At 42.1% G+C, this 13935-nt stretch overlaps 1 protein-coding gene across 1 annotated transcript in view; it reads left to right on the forward strand.

The window, feature by feature from the left end:
- L3mbtl3 (L3MBTL3, histone methyl-lysine binding protein) overlaps positions 1–13935 on the forward strand; it is a 112665-nt gene that overhangs the window by 27719 nt on the left and 71011 nt on the right. The window contains exons 4-10 of the mRNA XM_013351442.2: positions 639–750; positions 1147–1221; positions 2750–2909; positions 4135–4267; positions 6254–6338; positions 7919–8010; positions 10014–10120. Coding sequence (XP_013206896.1) covers positions 639–750; positions 1147–1221; positions 2750–2909; positions 4135–4267; positions 6254–6338; positions 7919–8010; positions 10014–10120 — 764 coding nt within the window. The remainder of the gene's footprint in view (positions 1–638; positions 751–1146; positions 1222–2749; positions 2910–4134; positions 4268–6253; positions 6339–7918; positions 8011–10013; positions 10121–13935) is intronic.

Genomic DNA, 13935 nt, shown 5'->3' on the forward strand with positions numbered 1-13935 from the left:
ACCGCTTTATCAGCTGCTGCCGCGAGACAGAGGAAGGAGTAGGGGAGAGGCTCCATGACCTTCCTCCTCAGTGATGCCATGCCATGTCACAGGCTGGTTCAGCTCTTGCAGTTCTTTCTCTGCTGTCTCCCACTTCTTTGGGACTGAGCGTCATGGAAAATTTTTGAGGGTGGTGAGGGAAGTGTGGCGCCGGGGAGGGACCATCTCATGGTTTGTGCATTTTCATCTTGGCACAGAAGGAGGAAGGTAACAGGGCATTATAGCCTCCTCTTTGAATAGGTCACCTTTAGTGAGCCGAATCGATTTCTGGGGGTGGGGGGGAGTGGGGGAAGAGACTTTTCCTTTAGTGGCTTTGCTAAGTAAACAGTAGTATTAAATAAATAAAAAAAATGTGTCTGAGATGACAAAGGGAAGTGCACAGCTCTAGTGACACCCACTCCTTCGGACTAGTTAGTCTTCCTCAGTCCAAAATTCATAAAACAGAAGGGCTTATTGGTACTGAAAAGCCTACCCAAGAGACTGTGTAACTCTGCACGTGTGGTTAATTTGCTTAAAGACTGTGTGTCAGTCATGAACTGAATCATTTGCCCCGAGGAATTTTGTAAATGTCGCCTTCTTTCTTCCATGTTGATTGCCAGTTTAGGGTGAATGAATTCGGAGCTTTGGAGGTTATCACCGATGAAAGTGAGATGGATAGTGTGAAGAAAGCAACTGCCACCACCACTTGGATGGTCCCAACTGCTCAAGAGGGTAAGGCCGGCCCACCCGCTGCTGATGTCTTCTTGCTGAGTGATTTAAAATCAGTCTGCCCAAGCTTGTAGAAGAGGGCCAAACTTTGAAAGCCCCAGATTACTTTTGTGTCTTGTGTCCCTACATAAATTTTTGTAATGGAGTAGACAGGAACCAACTTCTACATTTTAAAATAATTATACGCTGTCTTACTTCTAACGCCAGATCTGTAAATACCCTGAGATTCGTTGTAAATGATCAAGTAAACCCAAGTTGCTAATGGCCTACCTAGGTGATTTAGCCAAAAGGCCTGGCACTTTTGGGGTTTTGTTTTTGTTTTTGTTTTTTTTTTTTCATCTACTCCAATGGTTGTAACTAACACCTATATGCTGATGACTCCAAAATCTATATCTCCAGCCCCGACCTCTCCCCCGAGCTCCAGGCCCGTATTTCCACCTGCCTACTGGACATCTCCACCTGGATGTCCCACAGGTACCTCAAACTCCACATATCTGAAACGCAATTCATTTTCTTCTTCTTTCTCCCTTCCCCTAAACTTACTCTTTCCTCCGTAACCCACGTCAGCCGGCGGTAGCGCCATCTACCCGGTGCATAATCAAGGTGTCTAGGAGTCATCCTGCCTTTGTTCCTCCACTTCCTGTTCCTTAATGCTCTCGGTTTTTAGTCCCTAAATAAGTCTCAGATCTGGCCTTTCCTATTTTCCCTGCCGCTGCCTTAATGTAGGCCTCTAACCCTCCCTGAAACTATTGCAGAAGTCTCTTAAATAATCACCGCTTCTAACTCACCCCTTTCCAGTTTATCCTGCACTCTGAAGTCAGTGGAACTTGTGTAAACTGCTCACCTGCTACTTGGCTAATGTCTCTCTGTCACCCCAGCGAAGCCTTCAAGGATCTGGTGGCCTGCATCCACCTGATTGCTCTGTCTACCCATTCTATTCCTTTCTCTGTGTGTTGTGCTTTGGCCCTTTGAGCAGCTTGGACCTACATGTCATTGTCCCAAATCGTCGTATGATTTCTGCTTCCCTGCCTTTGTTCGTGCTGGTTTTGTTTTGTTTTTGTCTTTTTCTGGCTCAAATGCTGTTTCTTTCTCTGTTTTGCTTTGGCCTTTAAAACCCTGTTGAAGTGCTGTGTCAGAAACATCTTCCTGCCTGACCTTACCCCTGGCTGAAAAAAAATCGCTTCTTCCTCTGCCACCCTAGAACTTGTGCTTCTATGAACTTCTATGACTGCATGCATCCCACATGATTAGAAGGCCTGGGCTTCTTGTATGGCTTCTCTTCTAGGCTGTGAGCTGTCTTGGGCGAGTGTACTGACATAATCAGTGTCCAGCATAAATTGGTGCCTAATAAATGTTTGCTGAATGACTCAGGCAGAAAGAAATGGTAGTTCCTAAATGACTTAGATAATTATGACCCAGGAGATCAGTTACATTAAAATTACATGTGTTAATTTAGTCAATTAAATAAAAAGTCACTCATCAAAATGTTATAAACGTGAAGTAACTTAGATGACCCTTTTAGCTGTACCAAGATTCACCTATAGATTAGAGCTTTTAGACCAATAATATTATCTGAAATTTAGTAACTAATGAAATTCTTTTCTTTCTGTTTTGAACTCTGTAGGAAAAGCCGAGGTCTTGTGTGAATTTTTTTGTTTATCCTTTTTGGATATTTGTTGTTGAGATAGGTCTCACTAGGCCAAGAAAGCCTCGAACTCAAAGAAATCAGACTGCCTCTGCCTCTCAAAGAGTGAGATTAAAGATTAAAGATACCACACCTGACCCTCTGTCTAGATTTTTTTAAAAAACAAAATAACCAGAAGTGACTGATTTTCTGCCAAACTTAGCCCCTATCCCCAACTTTATAGTTCAATAACTGGCTCATTCAACAAACATCCTTCTTTATTGTGTCTCTAACAAAATTAGTAGAAGAGAAAGTTTACACATACTTTGAAGTGCCTGCTGACTTGATTTTAATTTCTCCTCCTTTTTCATCTTCTAGTCTTTTCAGAGAAGACTGGGGTACCATTCAGGTTGAAAGATCAATCAAAAGCAGATGGGCTTCAGTATTGTGAGAACTGTTGTCAGTATGGCAATGGCGATGAGTGTCTTTCTGGAGGAAACTATTGCAGCCAGAACTGTGCTCGGCACGTCAAAGACAAGTAGGTTTCCTTCCCTTTCGTCTATGAAATCGGCAGAGACTTCCAGAGCATAGTGTCTGAGAAGACGAGGGTTAAATGTGCTATAGGATATCTGTGCCCCTCTTGGACCTGTTTGCTCAACTTTCTCTCTGGTAACAGAGGACCCTTGACCCCTGCATTGGATTGAGTGCCTTCTCTAGAAAGTCCGTTCTAGTAGTGCTGTTCTGTCTCTGTAATCGACCACTGTTACCACTAATTTGATTGTTTCCAGTGAAGAGTACTTAGGTGTTCCTGACATATGTGCACATTTGGATGGTACTCATATTCACGACAACATACTTGTTTACTTCTACATAGGAAACCAAAGTCTCCCGTAAAAATGTCCATAGTAGATAATGTAATAATCCCTTGTAGGATGACCTCAGTGGACATATAGCAAGTGATGTACAACCTTCCCATCTGGGGACTATCTAATAAACTGCAGCTTAGGAACAAAAGGTGTGTTTCTTGAGTATAACATAGGATAAAATAAATGACATTTATGTTTTAATTTAATCTTTAAAAATCTCTTATGTGGGTGTTTTGTCTACATGTATATCATGCACCATATGCGTGCCTCAGAGGCCAAAAGAGGACATCAGTTTCCCCTAGAACTGTAGTTACAGGCAGTTGTGAGCCACCATGTGGGTGCTGGGAATTGAACCTGGGTCCCTATGAAGAGCAATCAGTGCCCTTAGCCACTGAAGCATGTCTCCATTGACTTTTGTGTTTCCGTGGAGATTCCCTCATATATTTAATATAGAAATTTCTGATTGTTTTGTATTGGCAAAGGGATTCTTTGCAGATTTATAATTGGCTTTTTCTATTGGATTTGATAATCTTAAAATTGCTCTTTCCTTTGTTTCAAATTGCCTTGGAAACATATATCTCAACATAATTGATTATTTTATTATTAGGAGAGACAAGTAATTATAAACCCATTAGAATCCATTTTACGTACATTGACATTTCCCTTTTGAAGTTAACATATAAAATAATTTCTAGTTTTTACCCAGAAAGATCTATAAAACATGATTTTAAATGTTCCCTAAACATACTATTTGCTAATACCCATGGATTTCTTTTAGTAATTATATGTTTCCTTTGAAGAGGAATTTTTAAAAATAATTCTGCATCAATAATCAGCATGTAGGTATTTGATAGGTATTGTTTCCTTGTCACTGTTTTGGGCTTATAAACACAGCAGAGATCAGAAGGACGAAAGAGATGGAGGTGAAGACAACGAAGACGAGGATCCCAAGTGTAGTCGGAAGAAAAAACCAAAATTATCTCTGAAAGCTGACTCCAAGGAGGATGGAGAAGAGAGAGATGACGAAATGGTCAGTAGCCCTTATGTGCCCATTCAGAGATGTGGGCAGTCGTCTTGGAGGGGTCTAATTACCAGATCTGTTCTGGAGTCAAGTGCTTGAGTTAGTTAATGCTACTTTCAGGGACCACTTATGTCAGGGATTTCTTGCCACTTCGTGCCTCACTGTCATCATCTAAAAATGAGAATAATAAGTAACAATGTCTCTCCTTCAATATTCAGAAGTCGGATGTTCTGGAATTTATTACTGGGATGAGAGGCAACAATCAAACCTTAAGTTTTGTGGATGGATTTCAAATTATCTTACCAGCAAAATGCCAATACAACTTTGGTAAATTGCAGATAGATCTTATAAACTATGTGAGTGGATAGAGAATGACATGTAACTATCAAGTGTGCCTAGGGGGGAAAAAAATCATTCAAAATATGTTAATTGAAATGTAACTACTTTCACCCTAAAGTGGGTATTAGTAGTTTTACAGGAGCAGAGACATTTGAGATCTTGAAACATTTTATCCAAGATGAGTTAATGAGCAGTTGTTTTCTATTAGACACTATTCAATGGGCTGGGAATATGGAAATGAGTAAGAAGTAGTAGGACTAAGGTCCTTCTTCATGAAGACATTGTGTTCTGGCAAAGGAGGCATGATAATCAAGAAAAAAGAACCAGTGAGATACCAGTTTATCCCAAGTACTATGCTGGCATTTAAAGTAGAAAATTCAATTAGGATTGGCTGACTGGTGAAAATTGGGTTTTGGTGGGGAGGGTGCCTCAAAAGACAGGAACACAATTGTGCACAGTGAGCAGGAATCAGCTGTGTGCATTTAGCTCTTCACATAATACAACTTCCAAGGGAGAAGACCTGAAGTGAGCATAGCTGTAGCACTTTCTGTTGGAGGGCACCCACAGAGATCCCTAAGGTGCATGGAAGATTAGGGAAGAGCGGGATGAGGAAGCTGAGGGTAGTATGACTTGGGTCAGATCAAAGTGATGGCTTACTAAGTATAGGGGGAAGACACTGGGAAATTAGAGGCAAGGGGATGCTGTGGTTTGATTTGTTCTTTGCTTGACCAGTTTTCTGTGACCTATGTAAGCAGGAGTAGATTCAGGGAAACCAGGTAGATATTCTAAGTCAGAGGGCCATGTAAGATATAAGTTAGTGATTTTTGTTAGCTTTAAGGTTGTGAGGATATTATATAAGAAACGGAAAGAGTCGGGGATTCTATGAATCGGAGATTCCTGGATTGGATAAACGCCTGGAACGTGAAAGCAAGAGTAGAATAAAGACTCAGGAGGTCTTTGGGTGTGCAGAGTTTCTTGTGCTTCTTACCTACGCATCTTGAAGTCATTAGGTAGCTGAGCACAGTCCTGGAAAGAAAGCTAGACATGTACAAATGACATTCAGGGATGGGGAGGTAGTTGTCAGTAAAGTGCTTGCCCTGTGAATATGAGGACCCGAGTTTGGATCTCCAGAATCGTAGATAAACCTAGGTGCCATAACACCTGCCTCTAATCCCAGTGCTGAGGCTGTGGAAACAAGAGAATCCCTAGAGCTCATGGCTTGAAGCCTAGCTTACCTGATGACATTCCAGTCACTAGGAGAGCCTGTGTCACAGCGAGGTGGAAAGAACTGAAGGAATGCTACCCAGGCTTGTCCCCTGACCTCAATACCCCTCAGTCACCACCCTCCTCACACACAAAGAAATGACCTGTAGACTTTGAACAGGTGTGGACGTCAGTAGAGAGCCTGCAAAAAAGGACCAGTGATGTCTGAGGAACAGCAAGATGCCGAGGAGGAGGGAGCAGGACTTGAACTCTTCCCGACAGCAACTGATAGTGTTCAGTTCAAAAGCACCATGGTCACAAGTGGACCATATTGCTGCTTTGAAAGTCAGGAAGCAAAGGTCAACAGCAGAAAGCTTTCGGATGGCCCTCTAAGTTTTCCTTGAGACCAGTTTCATGAACTTGTGAAGCCAAAGTCTTTCTTTCTTTCTGTAGGAGAACAAGCAAGATGGAAGGATCCTGAGGGGTTCCCAGAGAGCCAGGAGGAAAAGACGTGGGGACTCAACCGTCTTAAAGCAGGGTGAGCTGGTGATGTAAAAACTGCCAACCTGGTGGCCCCAAGACAGAATTCAGAGAAGCAGTGTCGGTCTTTCTGGTTCTCCACACTGCTATAGAGTACTTCTTAGAGTCTCTCTGATGAAGTTTCCTCCATAAACATGGATCCTTGAAAGGCAGCTAGTTTTCAGGTTGTTAGTGTGTGTGTATGGAACACCTTCTTTCATTTGCTGGTTTATCCATCAAGATGGCAGTTCCTGCTTCTACCCTTTTGCCCAAACATCTGATCTTGCTCATTTCCCAAGATGTTAGGTTTATTGTGCCCTCTCAAAACATGGCCTTGTCATGTGATCTTTTTTTTTCTTTTCCTTGAGGCCACATCTTACTCTCTTGGGAAATCCAGTTCTTGGGCCTTTCTCTTTGCTGTTTAGTTGGATAAACTCTTCTTTGGTCGTTTCCATATAAGCTTTTCTCAGCCTTACTCCACAGAGCCCAATGCAAATGCCCTGCCAGGCCTTTGATGGAGACCTGTACAGCCCAGCTACCAACCTGCATGTTTGCACTCTTCCCTGAGGCCCAGCATTCCTGTTCTGTGATTTTTTTTGGTTCTTCCACTGATCCCCAGAAGGAACTAGAAGTGTTTCCTTCCACCTGTCCTTAGCTCACAGCAGACCCTCCATATTCTTTCAGGTGGCTGTTTCGTTTGTTTCTGTGATTAAGGGGAGTAAATTAAATCCCTTTGTTACTCTGTATGAAATGAAATGTCCTCGCTCTGAAGTCTTTCTCTTCTTTCCTCCTAATGCCTTCTCTGGATGAAATTCCAAACCCTCGGCTCTTGTAGATCTTGTCCTTCCTATCACTCTTTCCCCTTAACTGTTCCAACTTCCTTCCTCTGTGAGCTGCCCAATGCTTTGCACATCCCTATGGACCCACAAGGGCTCCAGTGTTGTTCCTAGTCAACCTGTCTCATCCCTCCCCTTGGTCCAGCACTTTGTCACATTTAATCCAAAGCCATCTTATTTTATCACATATGCATTTTTTGTATGTAATAAATATGATATTCACCACATCAATGTTTTTCTTCATTTTCAAGAATAGCAGATATTCCCTAAGCACTCAGTGCACTAGCCTTTTCTTTTCTTTTTCTTTTTTCTTTTTTTTTTTTTTTTTGGTTTTTCGAGACAGGGTTTCTCTGTAGCTTTTAGTGCCGGTCCTGGAACTAGCTCTTGTAGACCAGGCTGGCCTCGAACTGCACTAGCCTTTTCTCGGTCCTCAACTTCTTGGTGCCATGGGAACAAACAAACAGCATATTTACACATCTTGCTCCTGGAAAATGTTACTTCCTGCAGCTTCTCTGGGCTTCCTGCTGGACTTTTCATGTATTCCGAGCTCTTTCACTTTCTTCTGCCTTCATCAACTGGATGTTTATACCACAGTTCGCTTCTCAGTTCTTGTTTTTATGGAAGAGGAACCAGAAAAAGAGAGAAGTGTCAGCCACGGAATGAGAACAGCCAGAAAGCATAGTATTTGCGCAAGAGATGTCCTGGAACCTTTCATTGATTTCTTAGCTTCTGAAAGTCCATCCTTTGGTTTACTGTCTTTCAGGTTTGCCTCCTAAAGGCAAGAAAACTTGGTGCTGGGCATCCTACCTAGAGGAGGAGAAAGCCGTGGCAGTGCCCGCAAAGCTGTTCAAAGAGGTACGAGTTCTTCTAGAAGCACCGTGGGTGAAGGCATGGGAGCAGGGAGCTCATCGGAACTCATTGTCATTTCCATTGTTTGCTTAGGAAGTGTGACAGGGGATAACTTCTCAGGGAGAATGTTACATGGACGAACCCTCAAAAGGCAGTGATTATTAGGCTGTGCACACCGTGCAGTACAACCTGTACACACTCACAAATGCTTACAATTTTAGCATTTTCATTCATTTTGCACTATGGGAATACTAATACTGAATCACTAGTGGATCCATTTTATGTCTAATTATGAGGGACTGGACGTGAGTTACTGAGATTTACGTCCTGTTAAGAAACATTTAAAATGGTTTTACTACTGATTTACTACTGATAAGAATATTCCGTCATAAGTAATTTAAAGTCAGTTGAAAGTGTAAATGGTAGATACAGCTCTGTCTAGGTTCTCTTGCCTCTAGACTCAGGCAGGACTTGGTAAGGTTTCTCTAGAAAGGGTCATGTGCTTTTAAGGCATCTGGAGTCTGTTGCCATAATAGAGCTTGTTACATAATATGCATGAAGGTGGCCATAGATAGCATGTAAATTAGCAGGAATGGCTGTGTTCCAGTAGAATCTTATTTACAAAGCTGTGGTGGACAAGATTTGGCACACAGACTGCGGTTTGCTGACCCTTCATTGAAATCACTTAATGTGTTATAAACCTTCCATGGGTATCTTTCTATCTATGAATGAACAAAGGACATTAGCGTGAGTACATTGGCCCTGAGAATTTTAAAGCAAATGTAATAGAAATTGCAACTTGTTCCGAATAATTGTTTTCTATAAGTTTGGTCCTTTACAGAACAGACTTTCATATTTTTCAAAAATTTGTTTTTGATACTGTGTGTGGGTATGTGAACGGTTGCCTGTAGAAGCCAGAAGATAAAATTTTCTGGATCAGAAGATTCAGAAGGTTGTGAGTTGCCTGATGTGGGTGCTAGGAGCCAAACTTGTGTCCTCTGTGAGAGAAGCAAGTCCCCTTAGTTATTGAACTATTTCTCCATCCCCACTTATTTACATTTTTATTAATCACATGAATAAGTGACACAGTTATATGATTTAAAGTGTCAGTACTAAAAGACAAAAGTATGACCCTGTCTTCTGTCTTCTATCCACTAGATTTGTCTTTGCTGAAGGGGAGGTATGGCTAGTTCTAATGTTTCCTTCCTTGACTGTCATAAGCACATACAAGCACCTCTCTGCCCTGTGGCAATGGCTAGCCAATACTTTGTTAAACTTGCTTTTTAATTTTACAGTTTGGAGATTATTTCATAGAGGTCATCAATCCCTCTATCTTTTTATGATAAACCATAATATTTTAAACATATTTATTCTGTAAAACTTTAAGTCGCTCCCTTGGTTTTCAGGCAGATATATGTACTTTAGAGAGGATGATGACATTCTGTATATCTGTCAATATCTCCATTAGGTACTTTCCCAGAGTTAGAATTGCTGCGAGAAGGCTCAACTTTGTGTAGATAGCATGAAATTGCTACTGATTGTCCAGACTTTTCATTCCCAGTGGTCCATGCCCTAGTCTGCCTTCGTAGGGCCTTCCAGCACACAGCCAGCAAGCTCTTTGGTCTTCACCAGTCTAACAGGAAATGTATCTTGTGTGGTTCTGGTGGGCAAGGTTGACTGTCTCTTTAAGCCTGTAAAAGACACAAGCTATAAATCATTAGATTTTGTTTTTATGACTTGATTATAGCCTTTGTGAATTTTTCATCTTTCATCTGTCCTTTGCTTTGGGGATTTTTAAGGAGTTGTTTAATGAATCTATATGTTTGATGAGAGCCATCTTTGGGATGGTTGGGATGGGACTCAGGGACCTACTTATGTTTGGGAAGCACTGAGCCCCCCCAGTCGTATCCCCAGCCCTAAGAACTCTTTAAAGAATAGTAATTATTTAAATTTTGACAAATTGTTTACCGTTAGTGGTTGTGTAATTCTGCTGCCTTTTTGTATTGTAGCACCAGTCCTTTCCATATAACAAAAATGGATTCAAAGTCGGAATGAAACTAGAAGGTGTGGACCCGGAGCATCAGTCTGTGTACTGTGTCCTCACCGTGGCTGAGGTGAGCTTTGCTTTGTATTTGCTTGGAAAATAAAATAGTAACTGCAGGGCCATAATGATGAGGAAGAAATGTCCTTGACTGAATGTTTACTTCATGTGAGGCAGGATATTTAGTGGATTTTTATGTATGTCATCTCTCCTGATCATCATGAAATAATGTCTTTTGAAACTCATGATTTTTTTTCATCCCTGTTTCATAGGTGAGGGACATGAGGCCAGAGAGGTCAAGTAATCAATACGAAATCACACAGTCTCAAGGTGATAGATCTAGAATTTGAAACAATGTCCATCTGATTCCATAGACTTTGCCTTACTGTTTGTTTCTTGAGAAAAAAAACCCAAGCAACACATACACACACGCATGCACAAACATGTCCATTATATTACTGAGAATACTTTTTAATTTGTTTTTCCTCCTGTGGTAGCCTTCTTACTTCTTCCATTGGACTAGGATTATGGATCTTTTAAAACCTTCTCCCCAAAGGAGTAAGGTGTAGGCACTGGTTTTGGTTATTGTAGAGCTCTTTTGGTGACTGGATTGTAAGAAGCTTGCTTCCTACAGAGCAGAGACAAGCAGAGACAGTGCAATGTGGTGCTCACAGTAGTATAGTTGCCTAGCGCACTCTGAGTGTCCTGTGTTGTCTTGTAGATGGGGTCTTGGGAGGGAGCAGTAGCAAGACCAGGTACTGTTGGTGAAGATAAGGCCATGGTGTCCTGGACCTGGGTGTTCAGGGGAAAGATCTGGAGACAAGATTGAGTTTGAAGATTGAGGAAGACTATATTAAAGCAATCTAGATATATCTGTGAAAGAAAGGACCTTGGGAGGGTGGGGGTGGATTTTAATTACTGTGTTTACTTCTTTTTATTTATGGTACTGAAGATGGAAGCCAGAGGTTCACATTGCTAAGTAACCAGTCTATCACCAAGCTATGTGCCGAGCCCTTGACTCTTGTCTTTTGAAGGTTTATTCTACTTACTGTAGGTTTTTTGATTATAAGAGCTGTTTGATTTTTGTAAAAACTTCAGTGTACAATAGTACTGATCTCTGTCTCATCTGCCTCTTGCCAAATGGCAGAGAGCATCACCCTTATCAGTTACTACTTGCTTCTGGTAGATGTCTTCTCTGCCCATCAGATTGTATATATCAATTTTCCTCCGTTACCTGTAAATGTTACATTGTCATATTCTGCCTTCTGTGACACATATACACATTTACTTTTTACCATGAGGTCTTATTGAAAGGGTGTCTTTGTGACTAGGGCCAAGGAATGCCACAAAAACCACATGCACCTTGTGCAAGAGATTTATTAGGAGGTGGGGGGGGTGCAAATGGCTACCTCTCAATAGGGATAAAAAACAGATAGTGGCAAACCAGGCTCTAATGCTGGGCTTTCTAGAGAGTGTGTGTGTGTGGGGGGGGGGGGGTATAGAACATGCACATAGGGACAATACAAAGATGGATATATTGGTGGTTGGGCATTAGTGATGACTGCGGGAGTTGATGCTGGTTGAAGGTGAGGAGGATCCTGTTTCTGGAAGGTGGGTTGTTCTTAGTTGACGAACTCTTGTTCCACACAATTGCTTTTTCTCATTTCAACTGCTTGCATATTGATATCAGATGAATGGGCAGGAAGATGGTGAAATTGAAGTTAGACTGCATAGTGGAACCTGTCCCCATCCCCCCCAACATCTCCAAGTATGTTTTTGAATGAACAGTCATTCTTCCCTTCATCTCTGCTTATTAGCCCTGGAACTCCTGAATGAACAGTTATGGATAGATACACTGTTTGTGATGCTCTTTGCTGTGTGTGTGACAGGGCAAGGCAATATTGAGCCTCCTCCATCTCCTTAATTTTGCTGAACTGAGGTCATTTTAGGTTTAACTAGCTTTCCATGAGTTTATCAGTTCTTAAATCTTCCCAAAAATGTGTGAGATTTTGTTTACCAAAGACTGAATAAGGCTTTTGTTTTTATTTTAATCTACCCCCTGCCCTGAGAGGGCTAAAGAGCAGGTGGAGTCCTGTTCCTTGAGGGCTTTGGGGCTTTACTCTGGGAACAGCGCTTGCTCAGGAAGAAGGAGTAAAGGATGGGCGGAGGTCCTGAGCACAGCGGGCCTGCCTGTTAGAAGCCGGTGGGTTAATTTCTCTGCCACAGGTGTTGAAGAATTGTCAAAGAAATGGAGAATGGAGGGGGTGGAAAGGCAGAAAAGATTTGCATGAATAATGAGGAAGGAAGCTAGACAATCCTCAGTGGAAACATCCCAGCAATCCATCAGAGCTGATTTCTTTTGTCATTAGTCTTCCTGAGCAGAATCTAGCCTCACACAGTCTCCTGCCTGCCTCAGTTTCCCGAGTGTTGGGATTACCACCAGGTAGTTGATTCTTCTTACTCAAGGTCATTATGTCCTGGGAAACTTTTGCTGCTACAGGAAATGTAAACAGGAAGTGTAGGCTTAGGTTCCGACAGCCTCTAGTGTCAGTACTTTGGTCAGGGCACATACTTGTTTTTGTTTGATGATTCCTTGTTTACTATATTATTGTTTTGTTAAAACTGAACTCTCATTCATCAGCAAAACACCACATAAGGCTTGAATAAGGGTCCCATAACACACCTTTCCTCTGTTAGGTTGGCATAGGGTTCTGGGCACTCAGAGGTTAATGAGTGAAATCACCAACAGAAAGGCTGAAGATGTGAAAAACAGACACTCTGTGGGGTAAACTTATTCATAAGAGGAAGGTCCCTAGGAGAAGGCCCTGTCAGTCCCTGCTGGGAACGTGGATCTTGGGTGATTCGTACATTGCTGCCATTCGGTATTCACCTCTCTACTGGCACGAAGTATGTTATTTTCGGTTAGAGATAAGTTTTAACAAGCAAGAGAATTCATAAGTACGGAGGTTTTGAATAATGAAAATTGCCTTATTTTTTGCTTCCCAGAAACATTCACCCTGGGAATCTTCGGAAGAGGTGGGCTAGGAATTGGAAAGATGGAGGCTTTCTAGGGTTAGACCTTTCATGTAGGAGTTGAAAGGCATGACAGTTCCTGGTGGGAACCAGGTTCATAAGAGCATGTGTCTGACACAGGAAAGAAAGGATATGGAAGTCCTCAGAATGGAGAAGAGGTATCTGTCAATCAGCTGGGGCTCAGGGTCTTAATGAGAGGGAACAGACTAGAAGTTTAGGACTGAGGATGACCAAGGTGAGAGACAGCGAAACCCTGTGGCCCAAGCCTGGGAGGAACAGAGTTCAGGAGTCAGCTATGGAAAATGCAAAGCCTCAAGGCAAGGCCGAGCTGGACAGCTGTCTCTGGGCAGGGAGCACAGCATCGCAGAGGACAAGAGAGTCAGGACAAGCTCTGTGTGCTGTGACTACAAGGGACTAGGGGTAAATGACTTTAGGCTTCACTTATAGGAGGGGAGCAGAGATAGCTGGACAGAGAAGAGCCCCCTGAGCTCCTTCTGGGCATGAGGTGGTGGAGGTGGGAGTAGCCCTCAACCTTCCTGAGAGATTGAATTCCCCAGAGACGCCAGTGTCACCTGAGACTCTAGATTCTGAAAGGAGTGAGTTTAATTGTAAATTTTAAAATGCTACATATTGATACATTTTAAATAAAATATAACATATAAACTTATAAAACATGAATAGGATATTATTCCTTTCTTGTCCCCTCCCCCCCTACTTTGGTTTTGTTTTATTTTGTTTTTTGAGATAGGGATTTTCTGTGTAGCCTTGGTTGTCTTAGAACTCTCTCTATAGACCAGGCTGGCCTCAAACTCACAGAGAATCTGCCTGCTTGAATGCTGAGATTAAAGGCGTGCACC

Source organism: Microtus ochrogaster, linkage group LG4 (genome assembly GCF_000317375.1).
Source record: "Microtus ochrogaster isolate Prairie Vole_2 linkage group LG4, MicOch1.0, whole genome shotgun sequence".
In the NCBI taxonomy this organism is placed as follows: Eukaryota; Metazoa; Chordata; class Mammalia; order Rodentia; family Cricetidae; genus Microtus; species Microtus ochrogaster.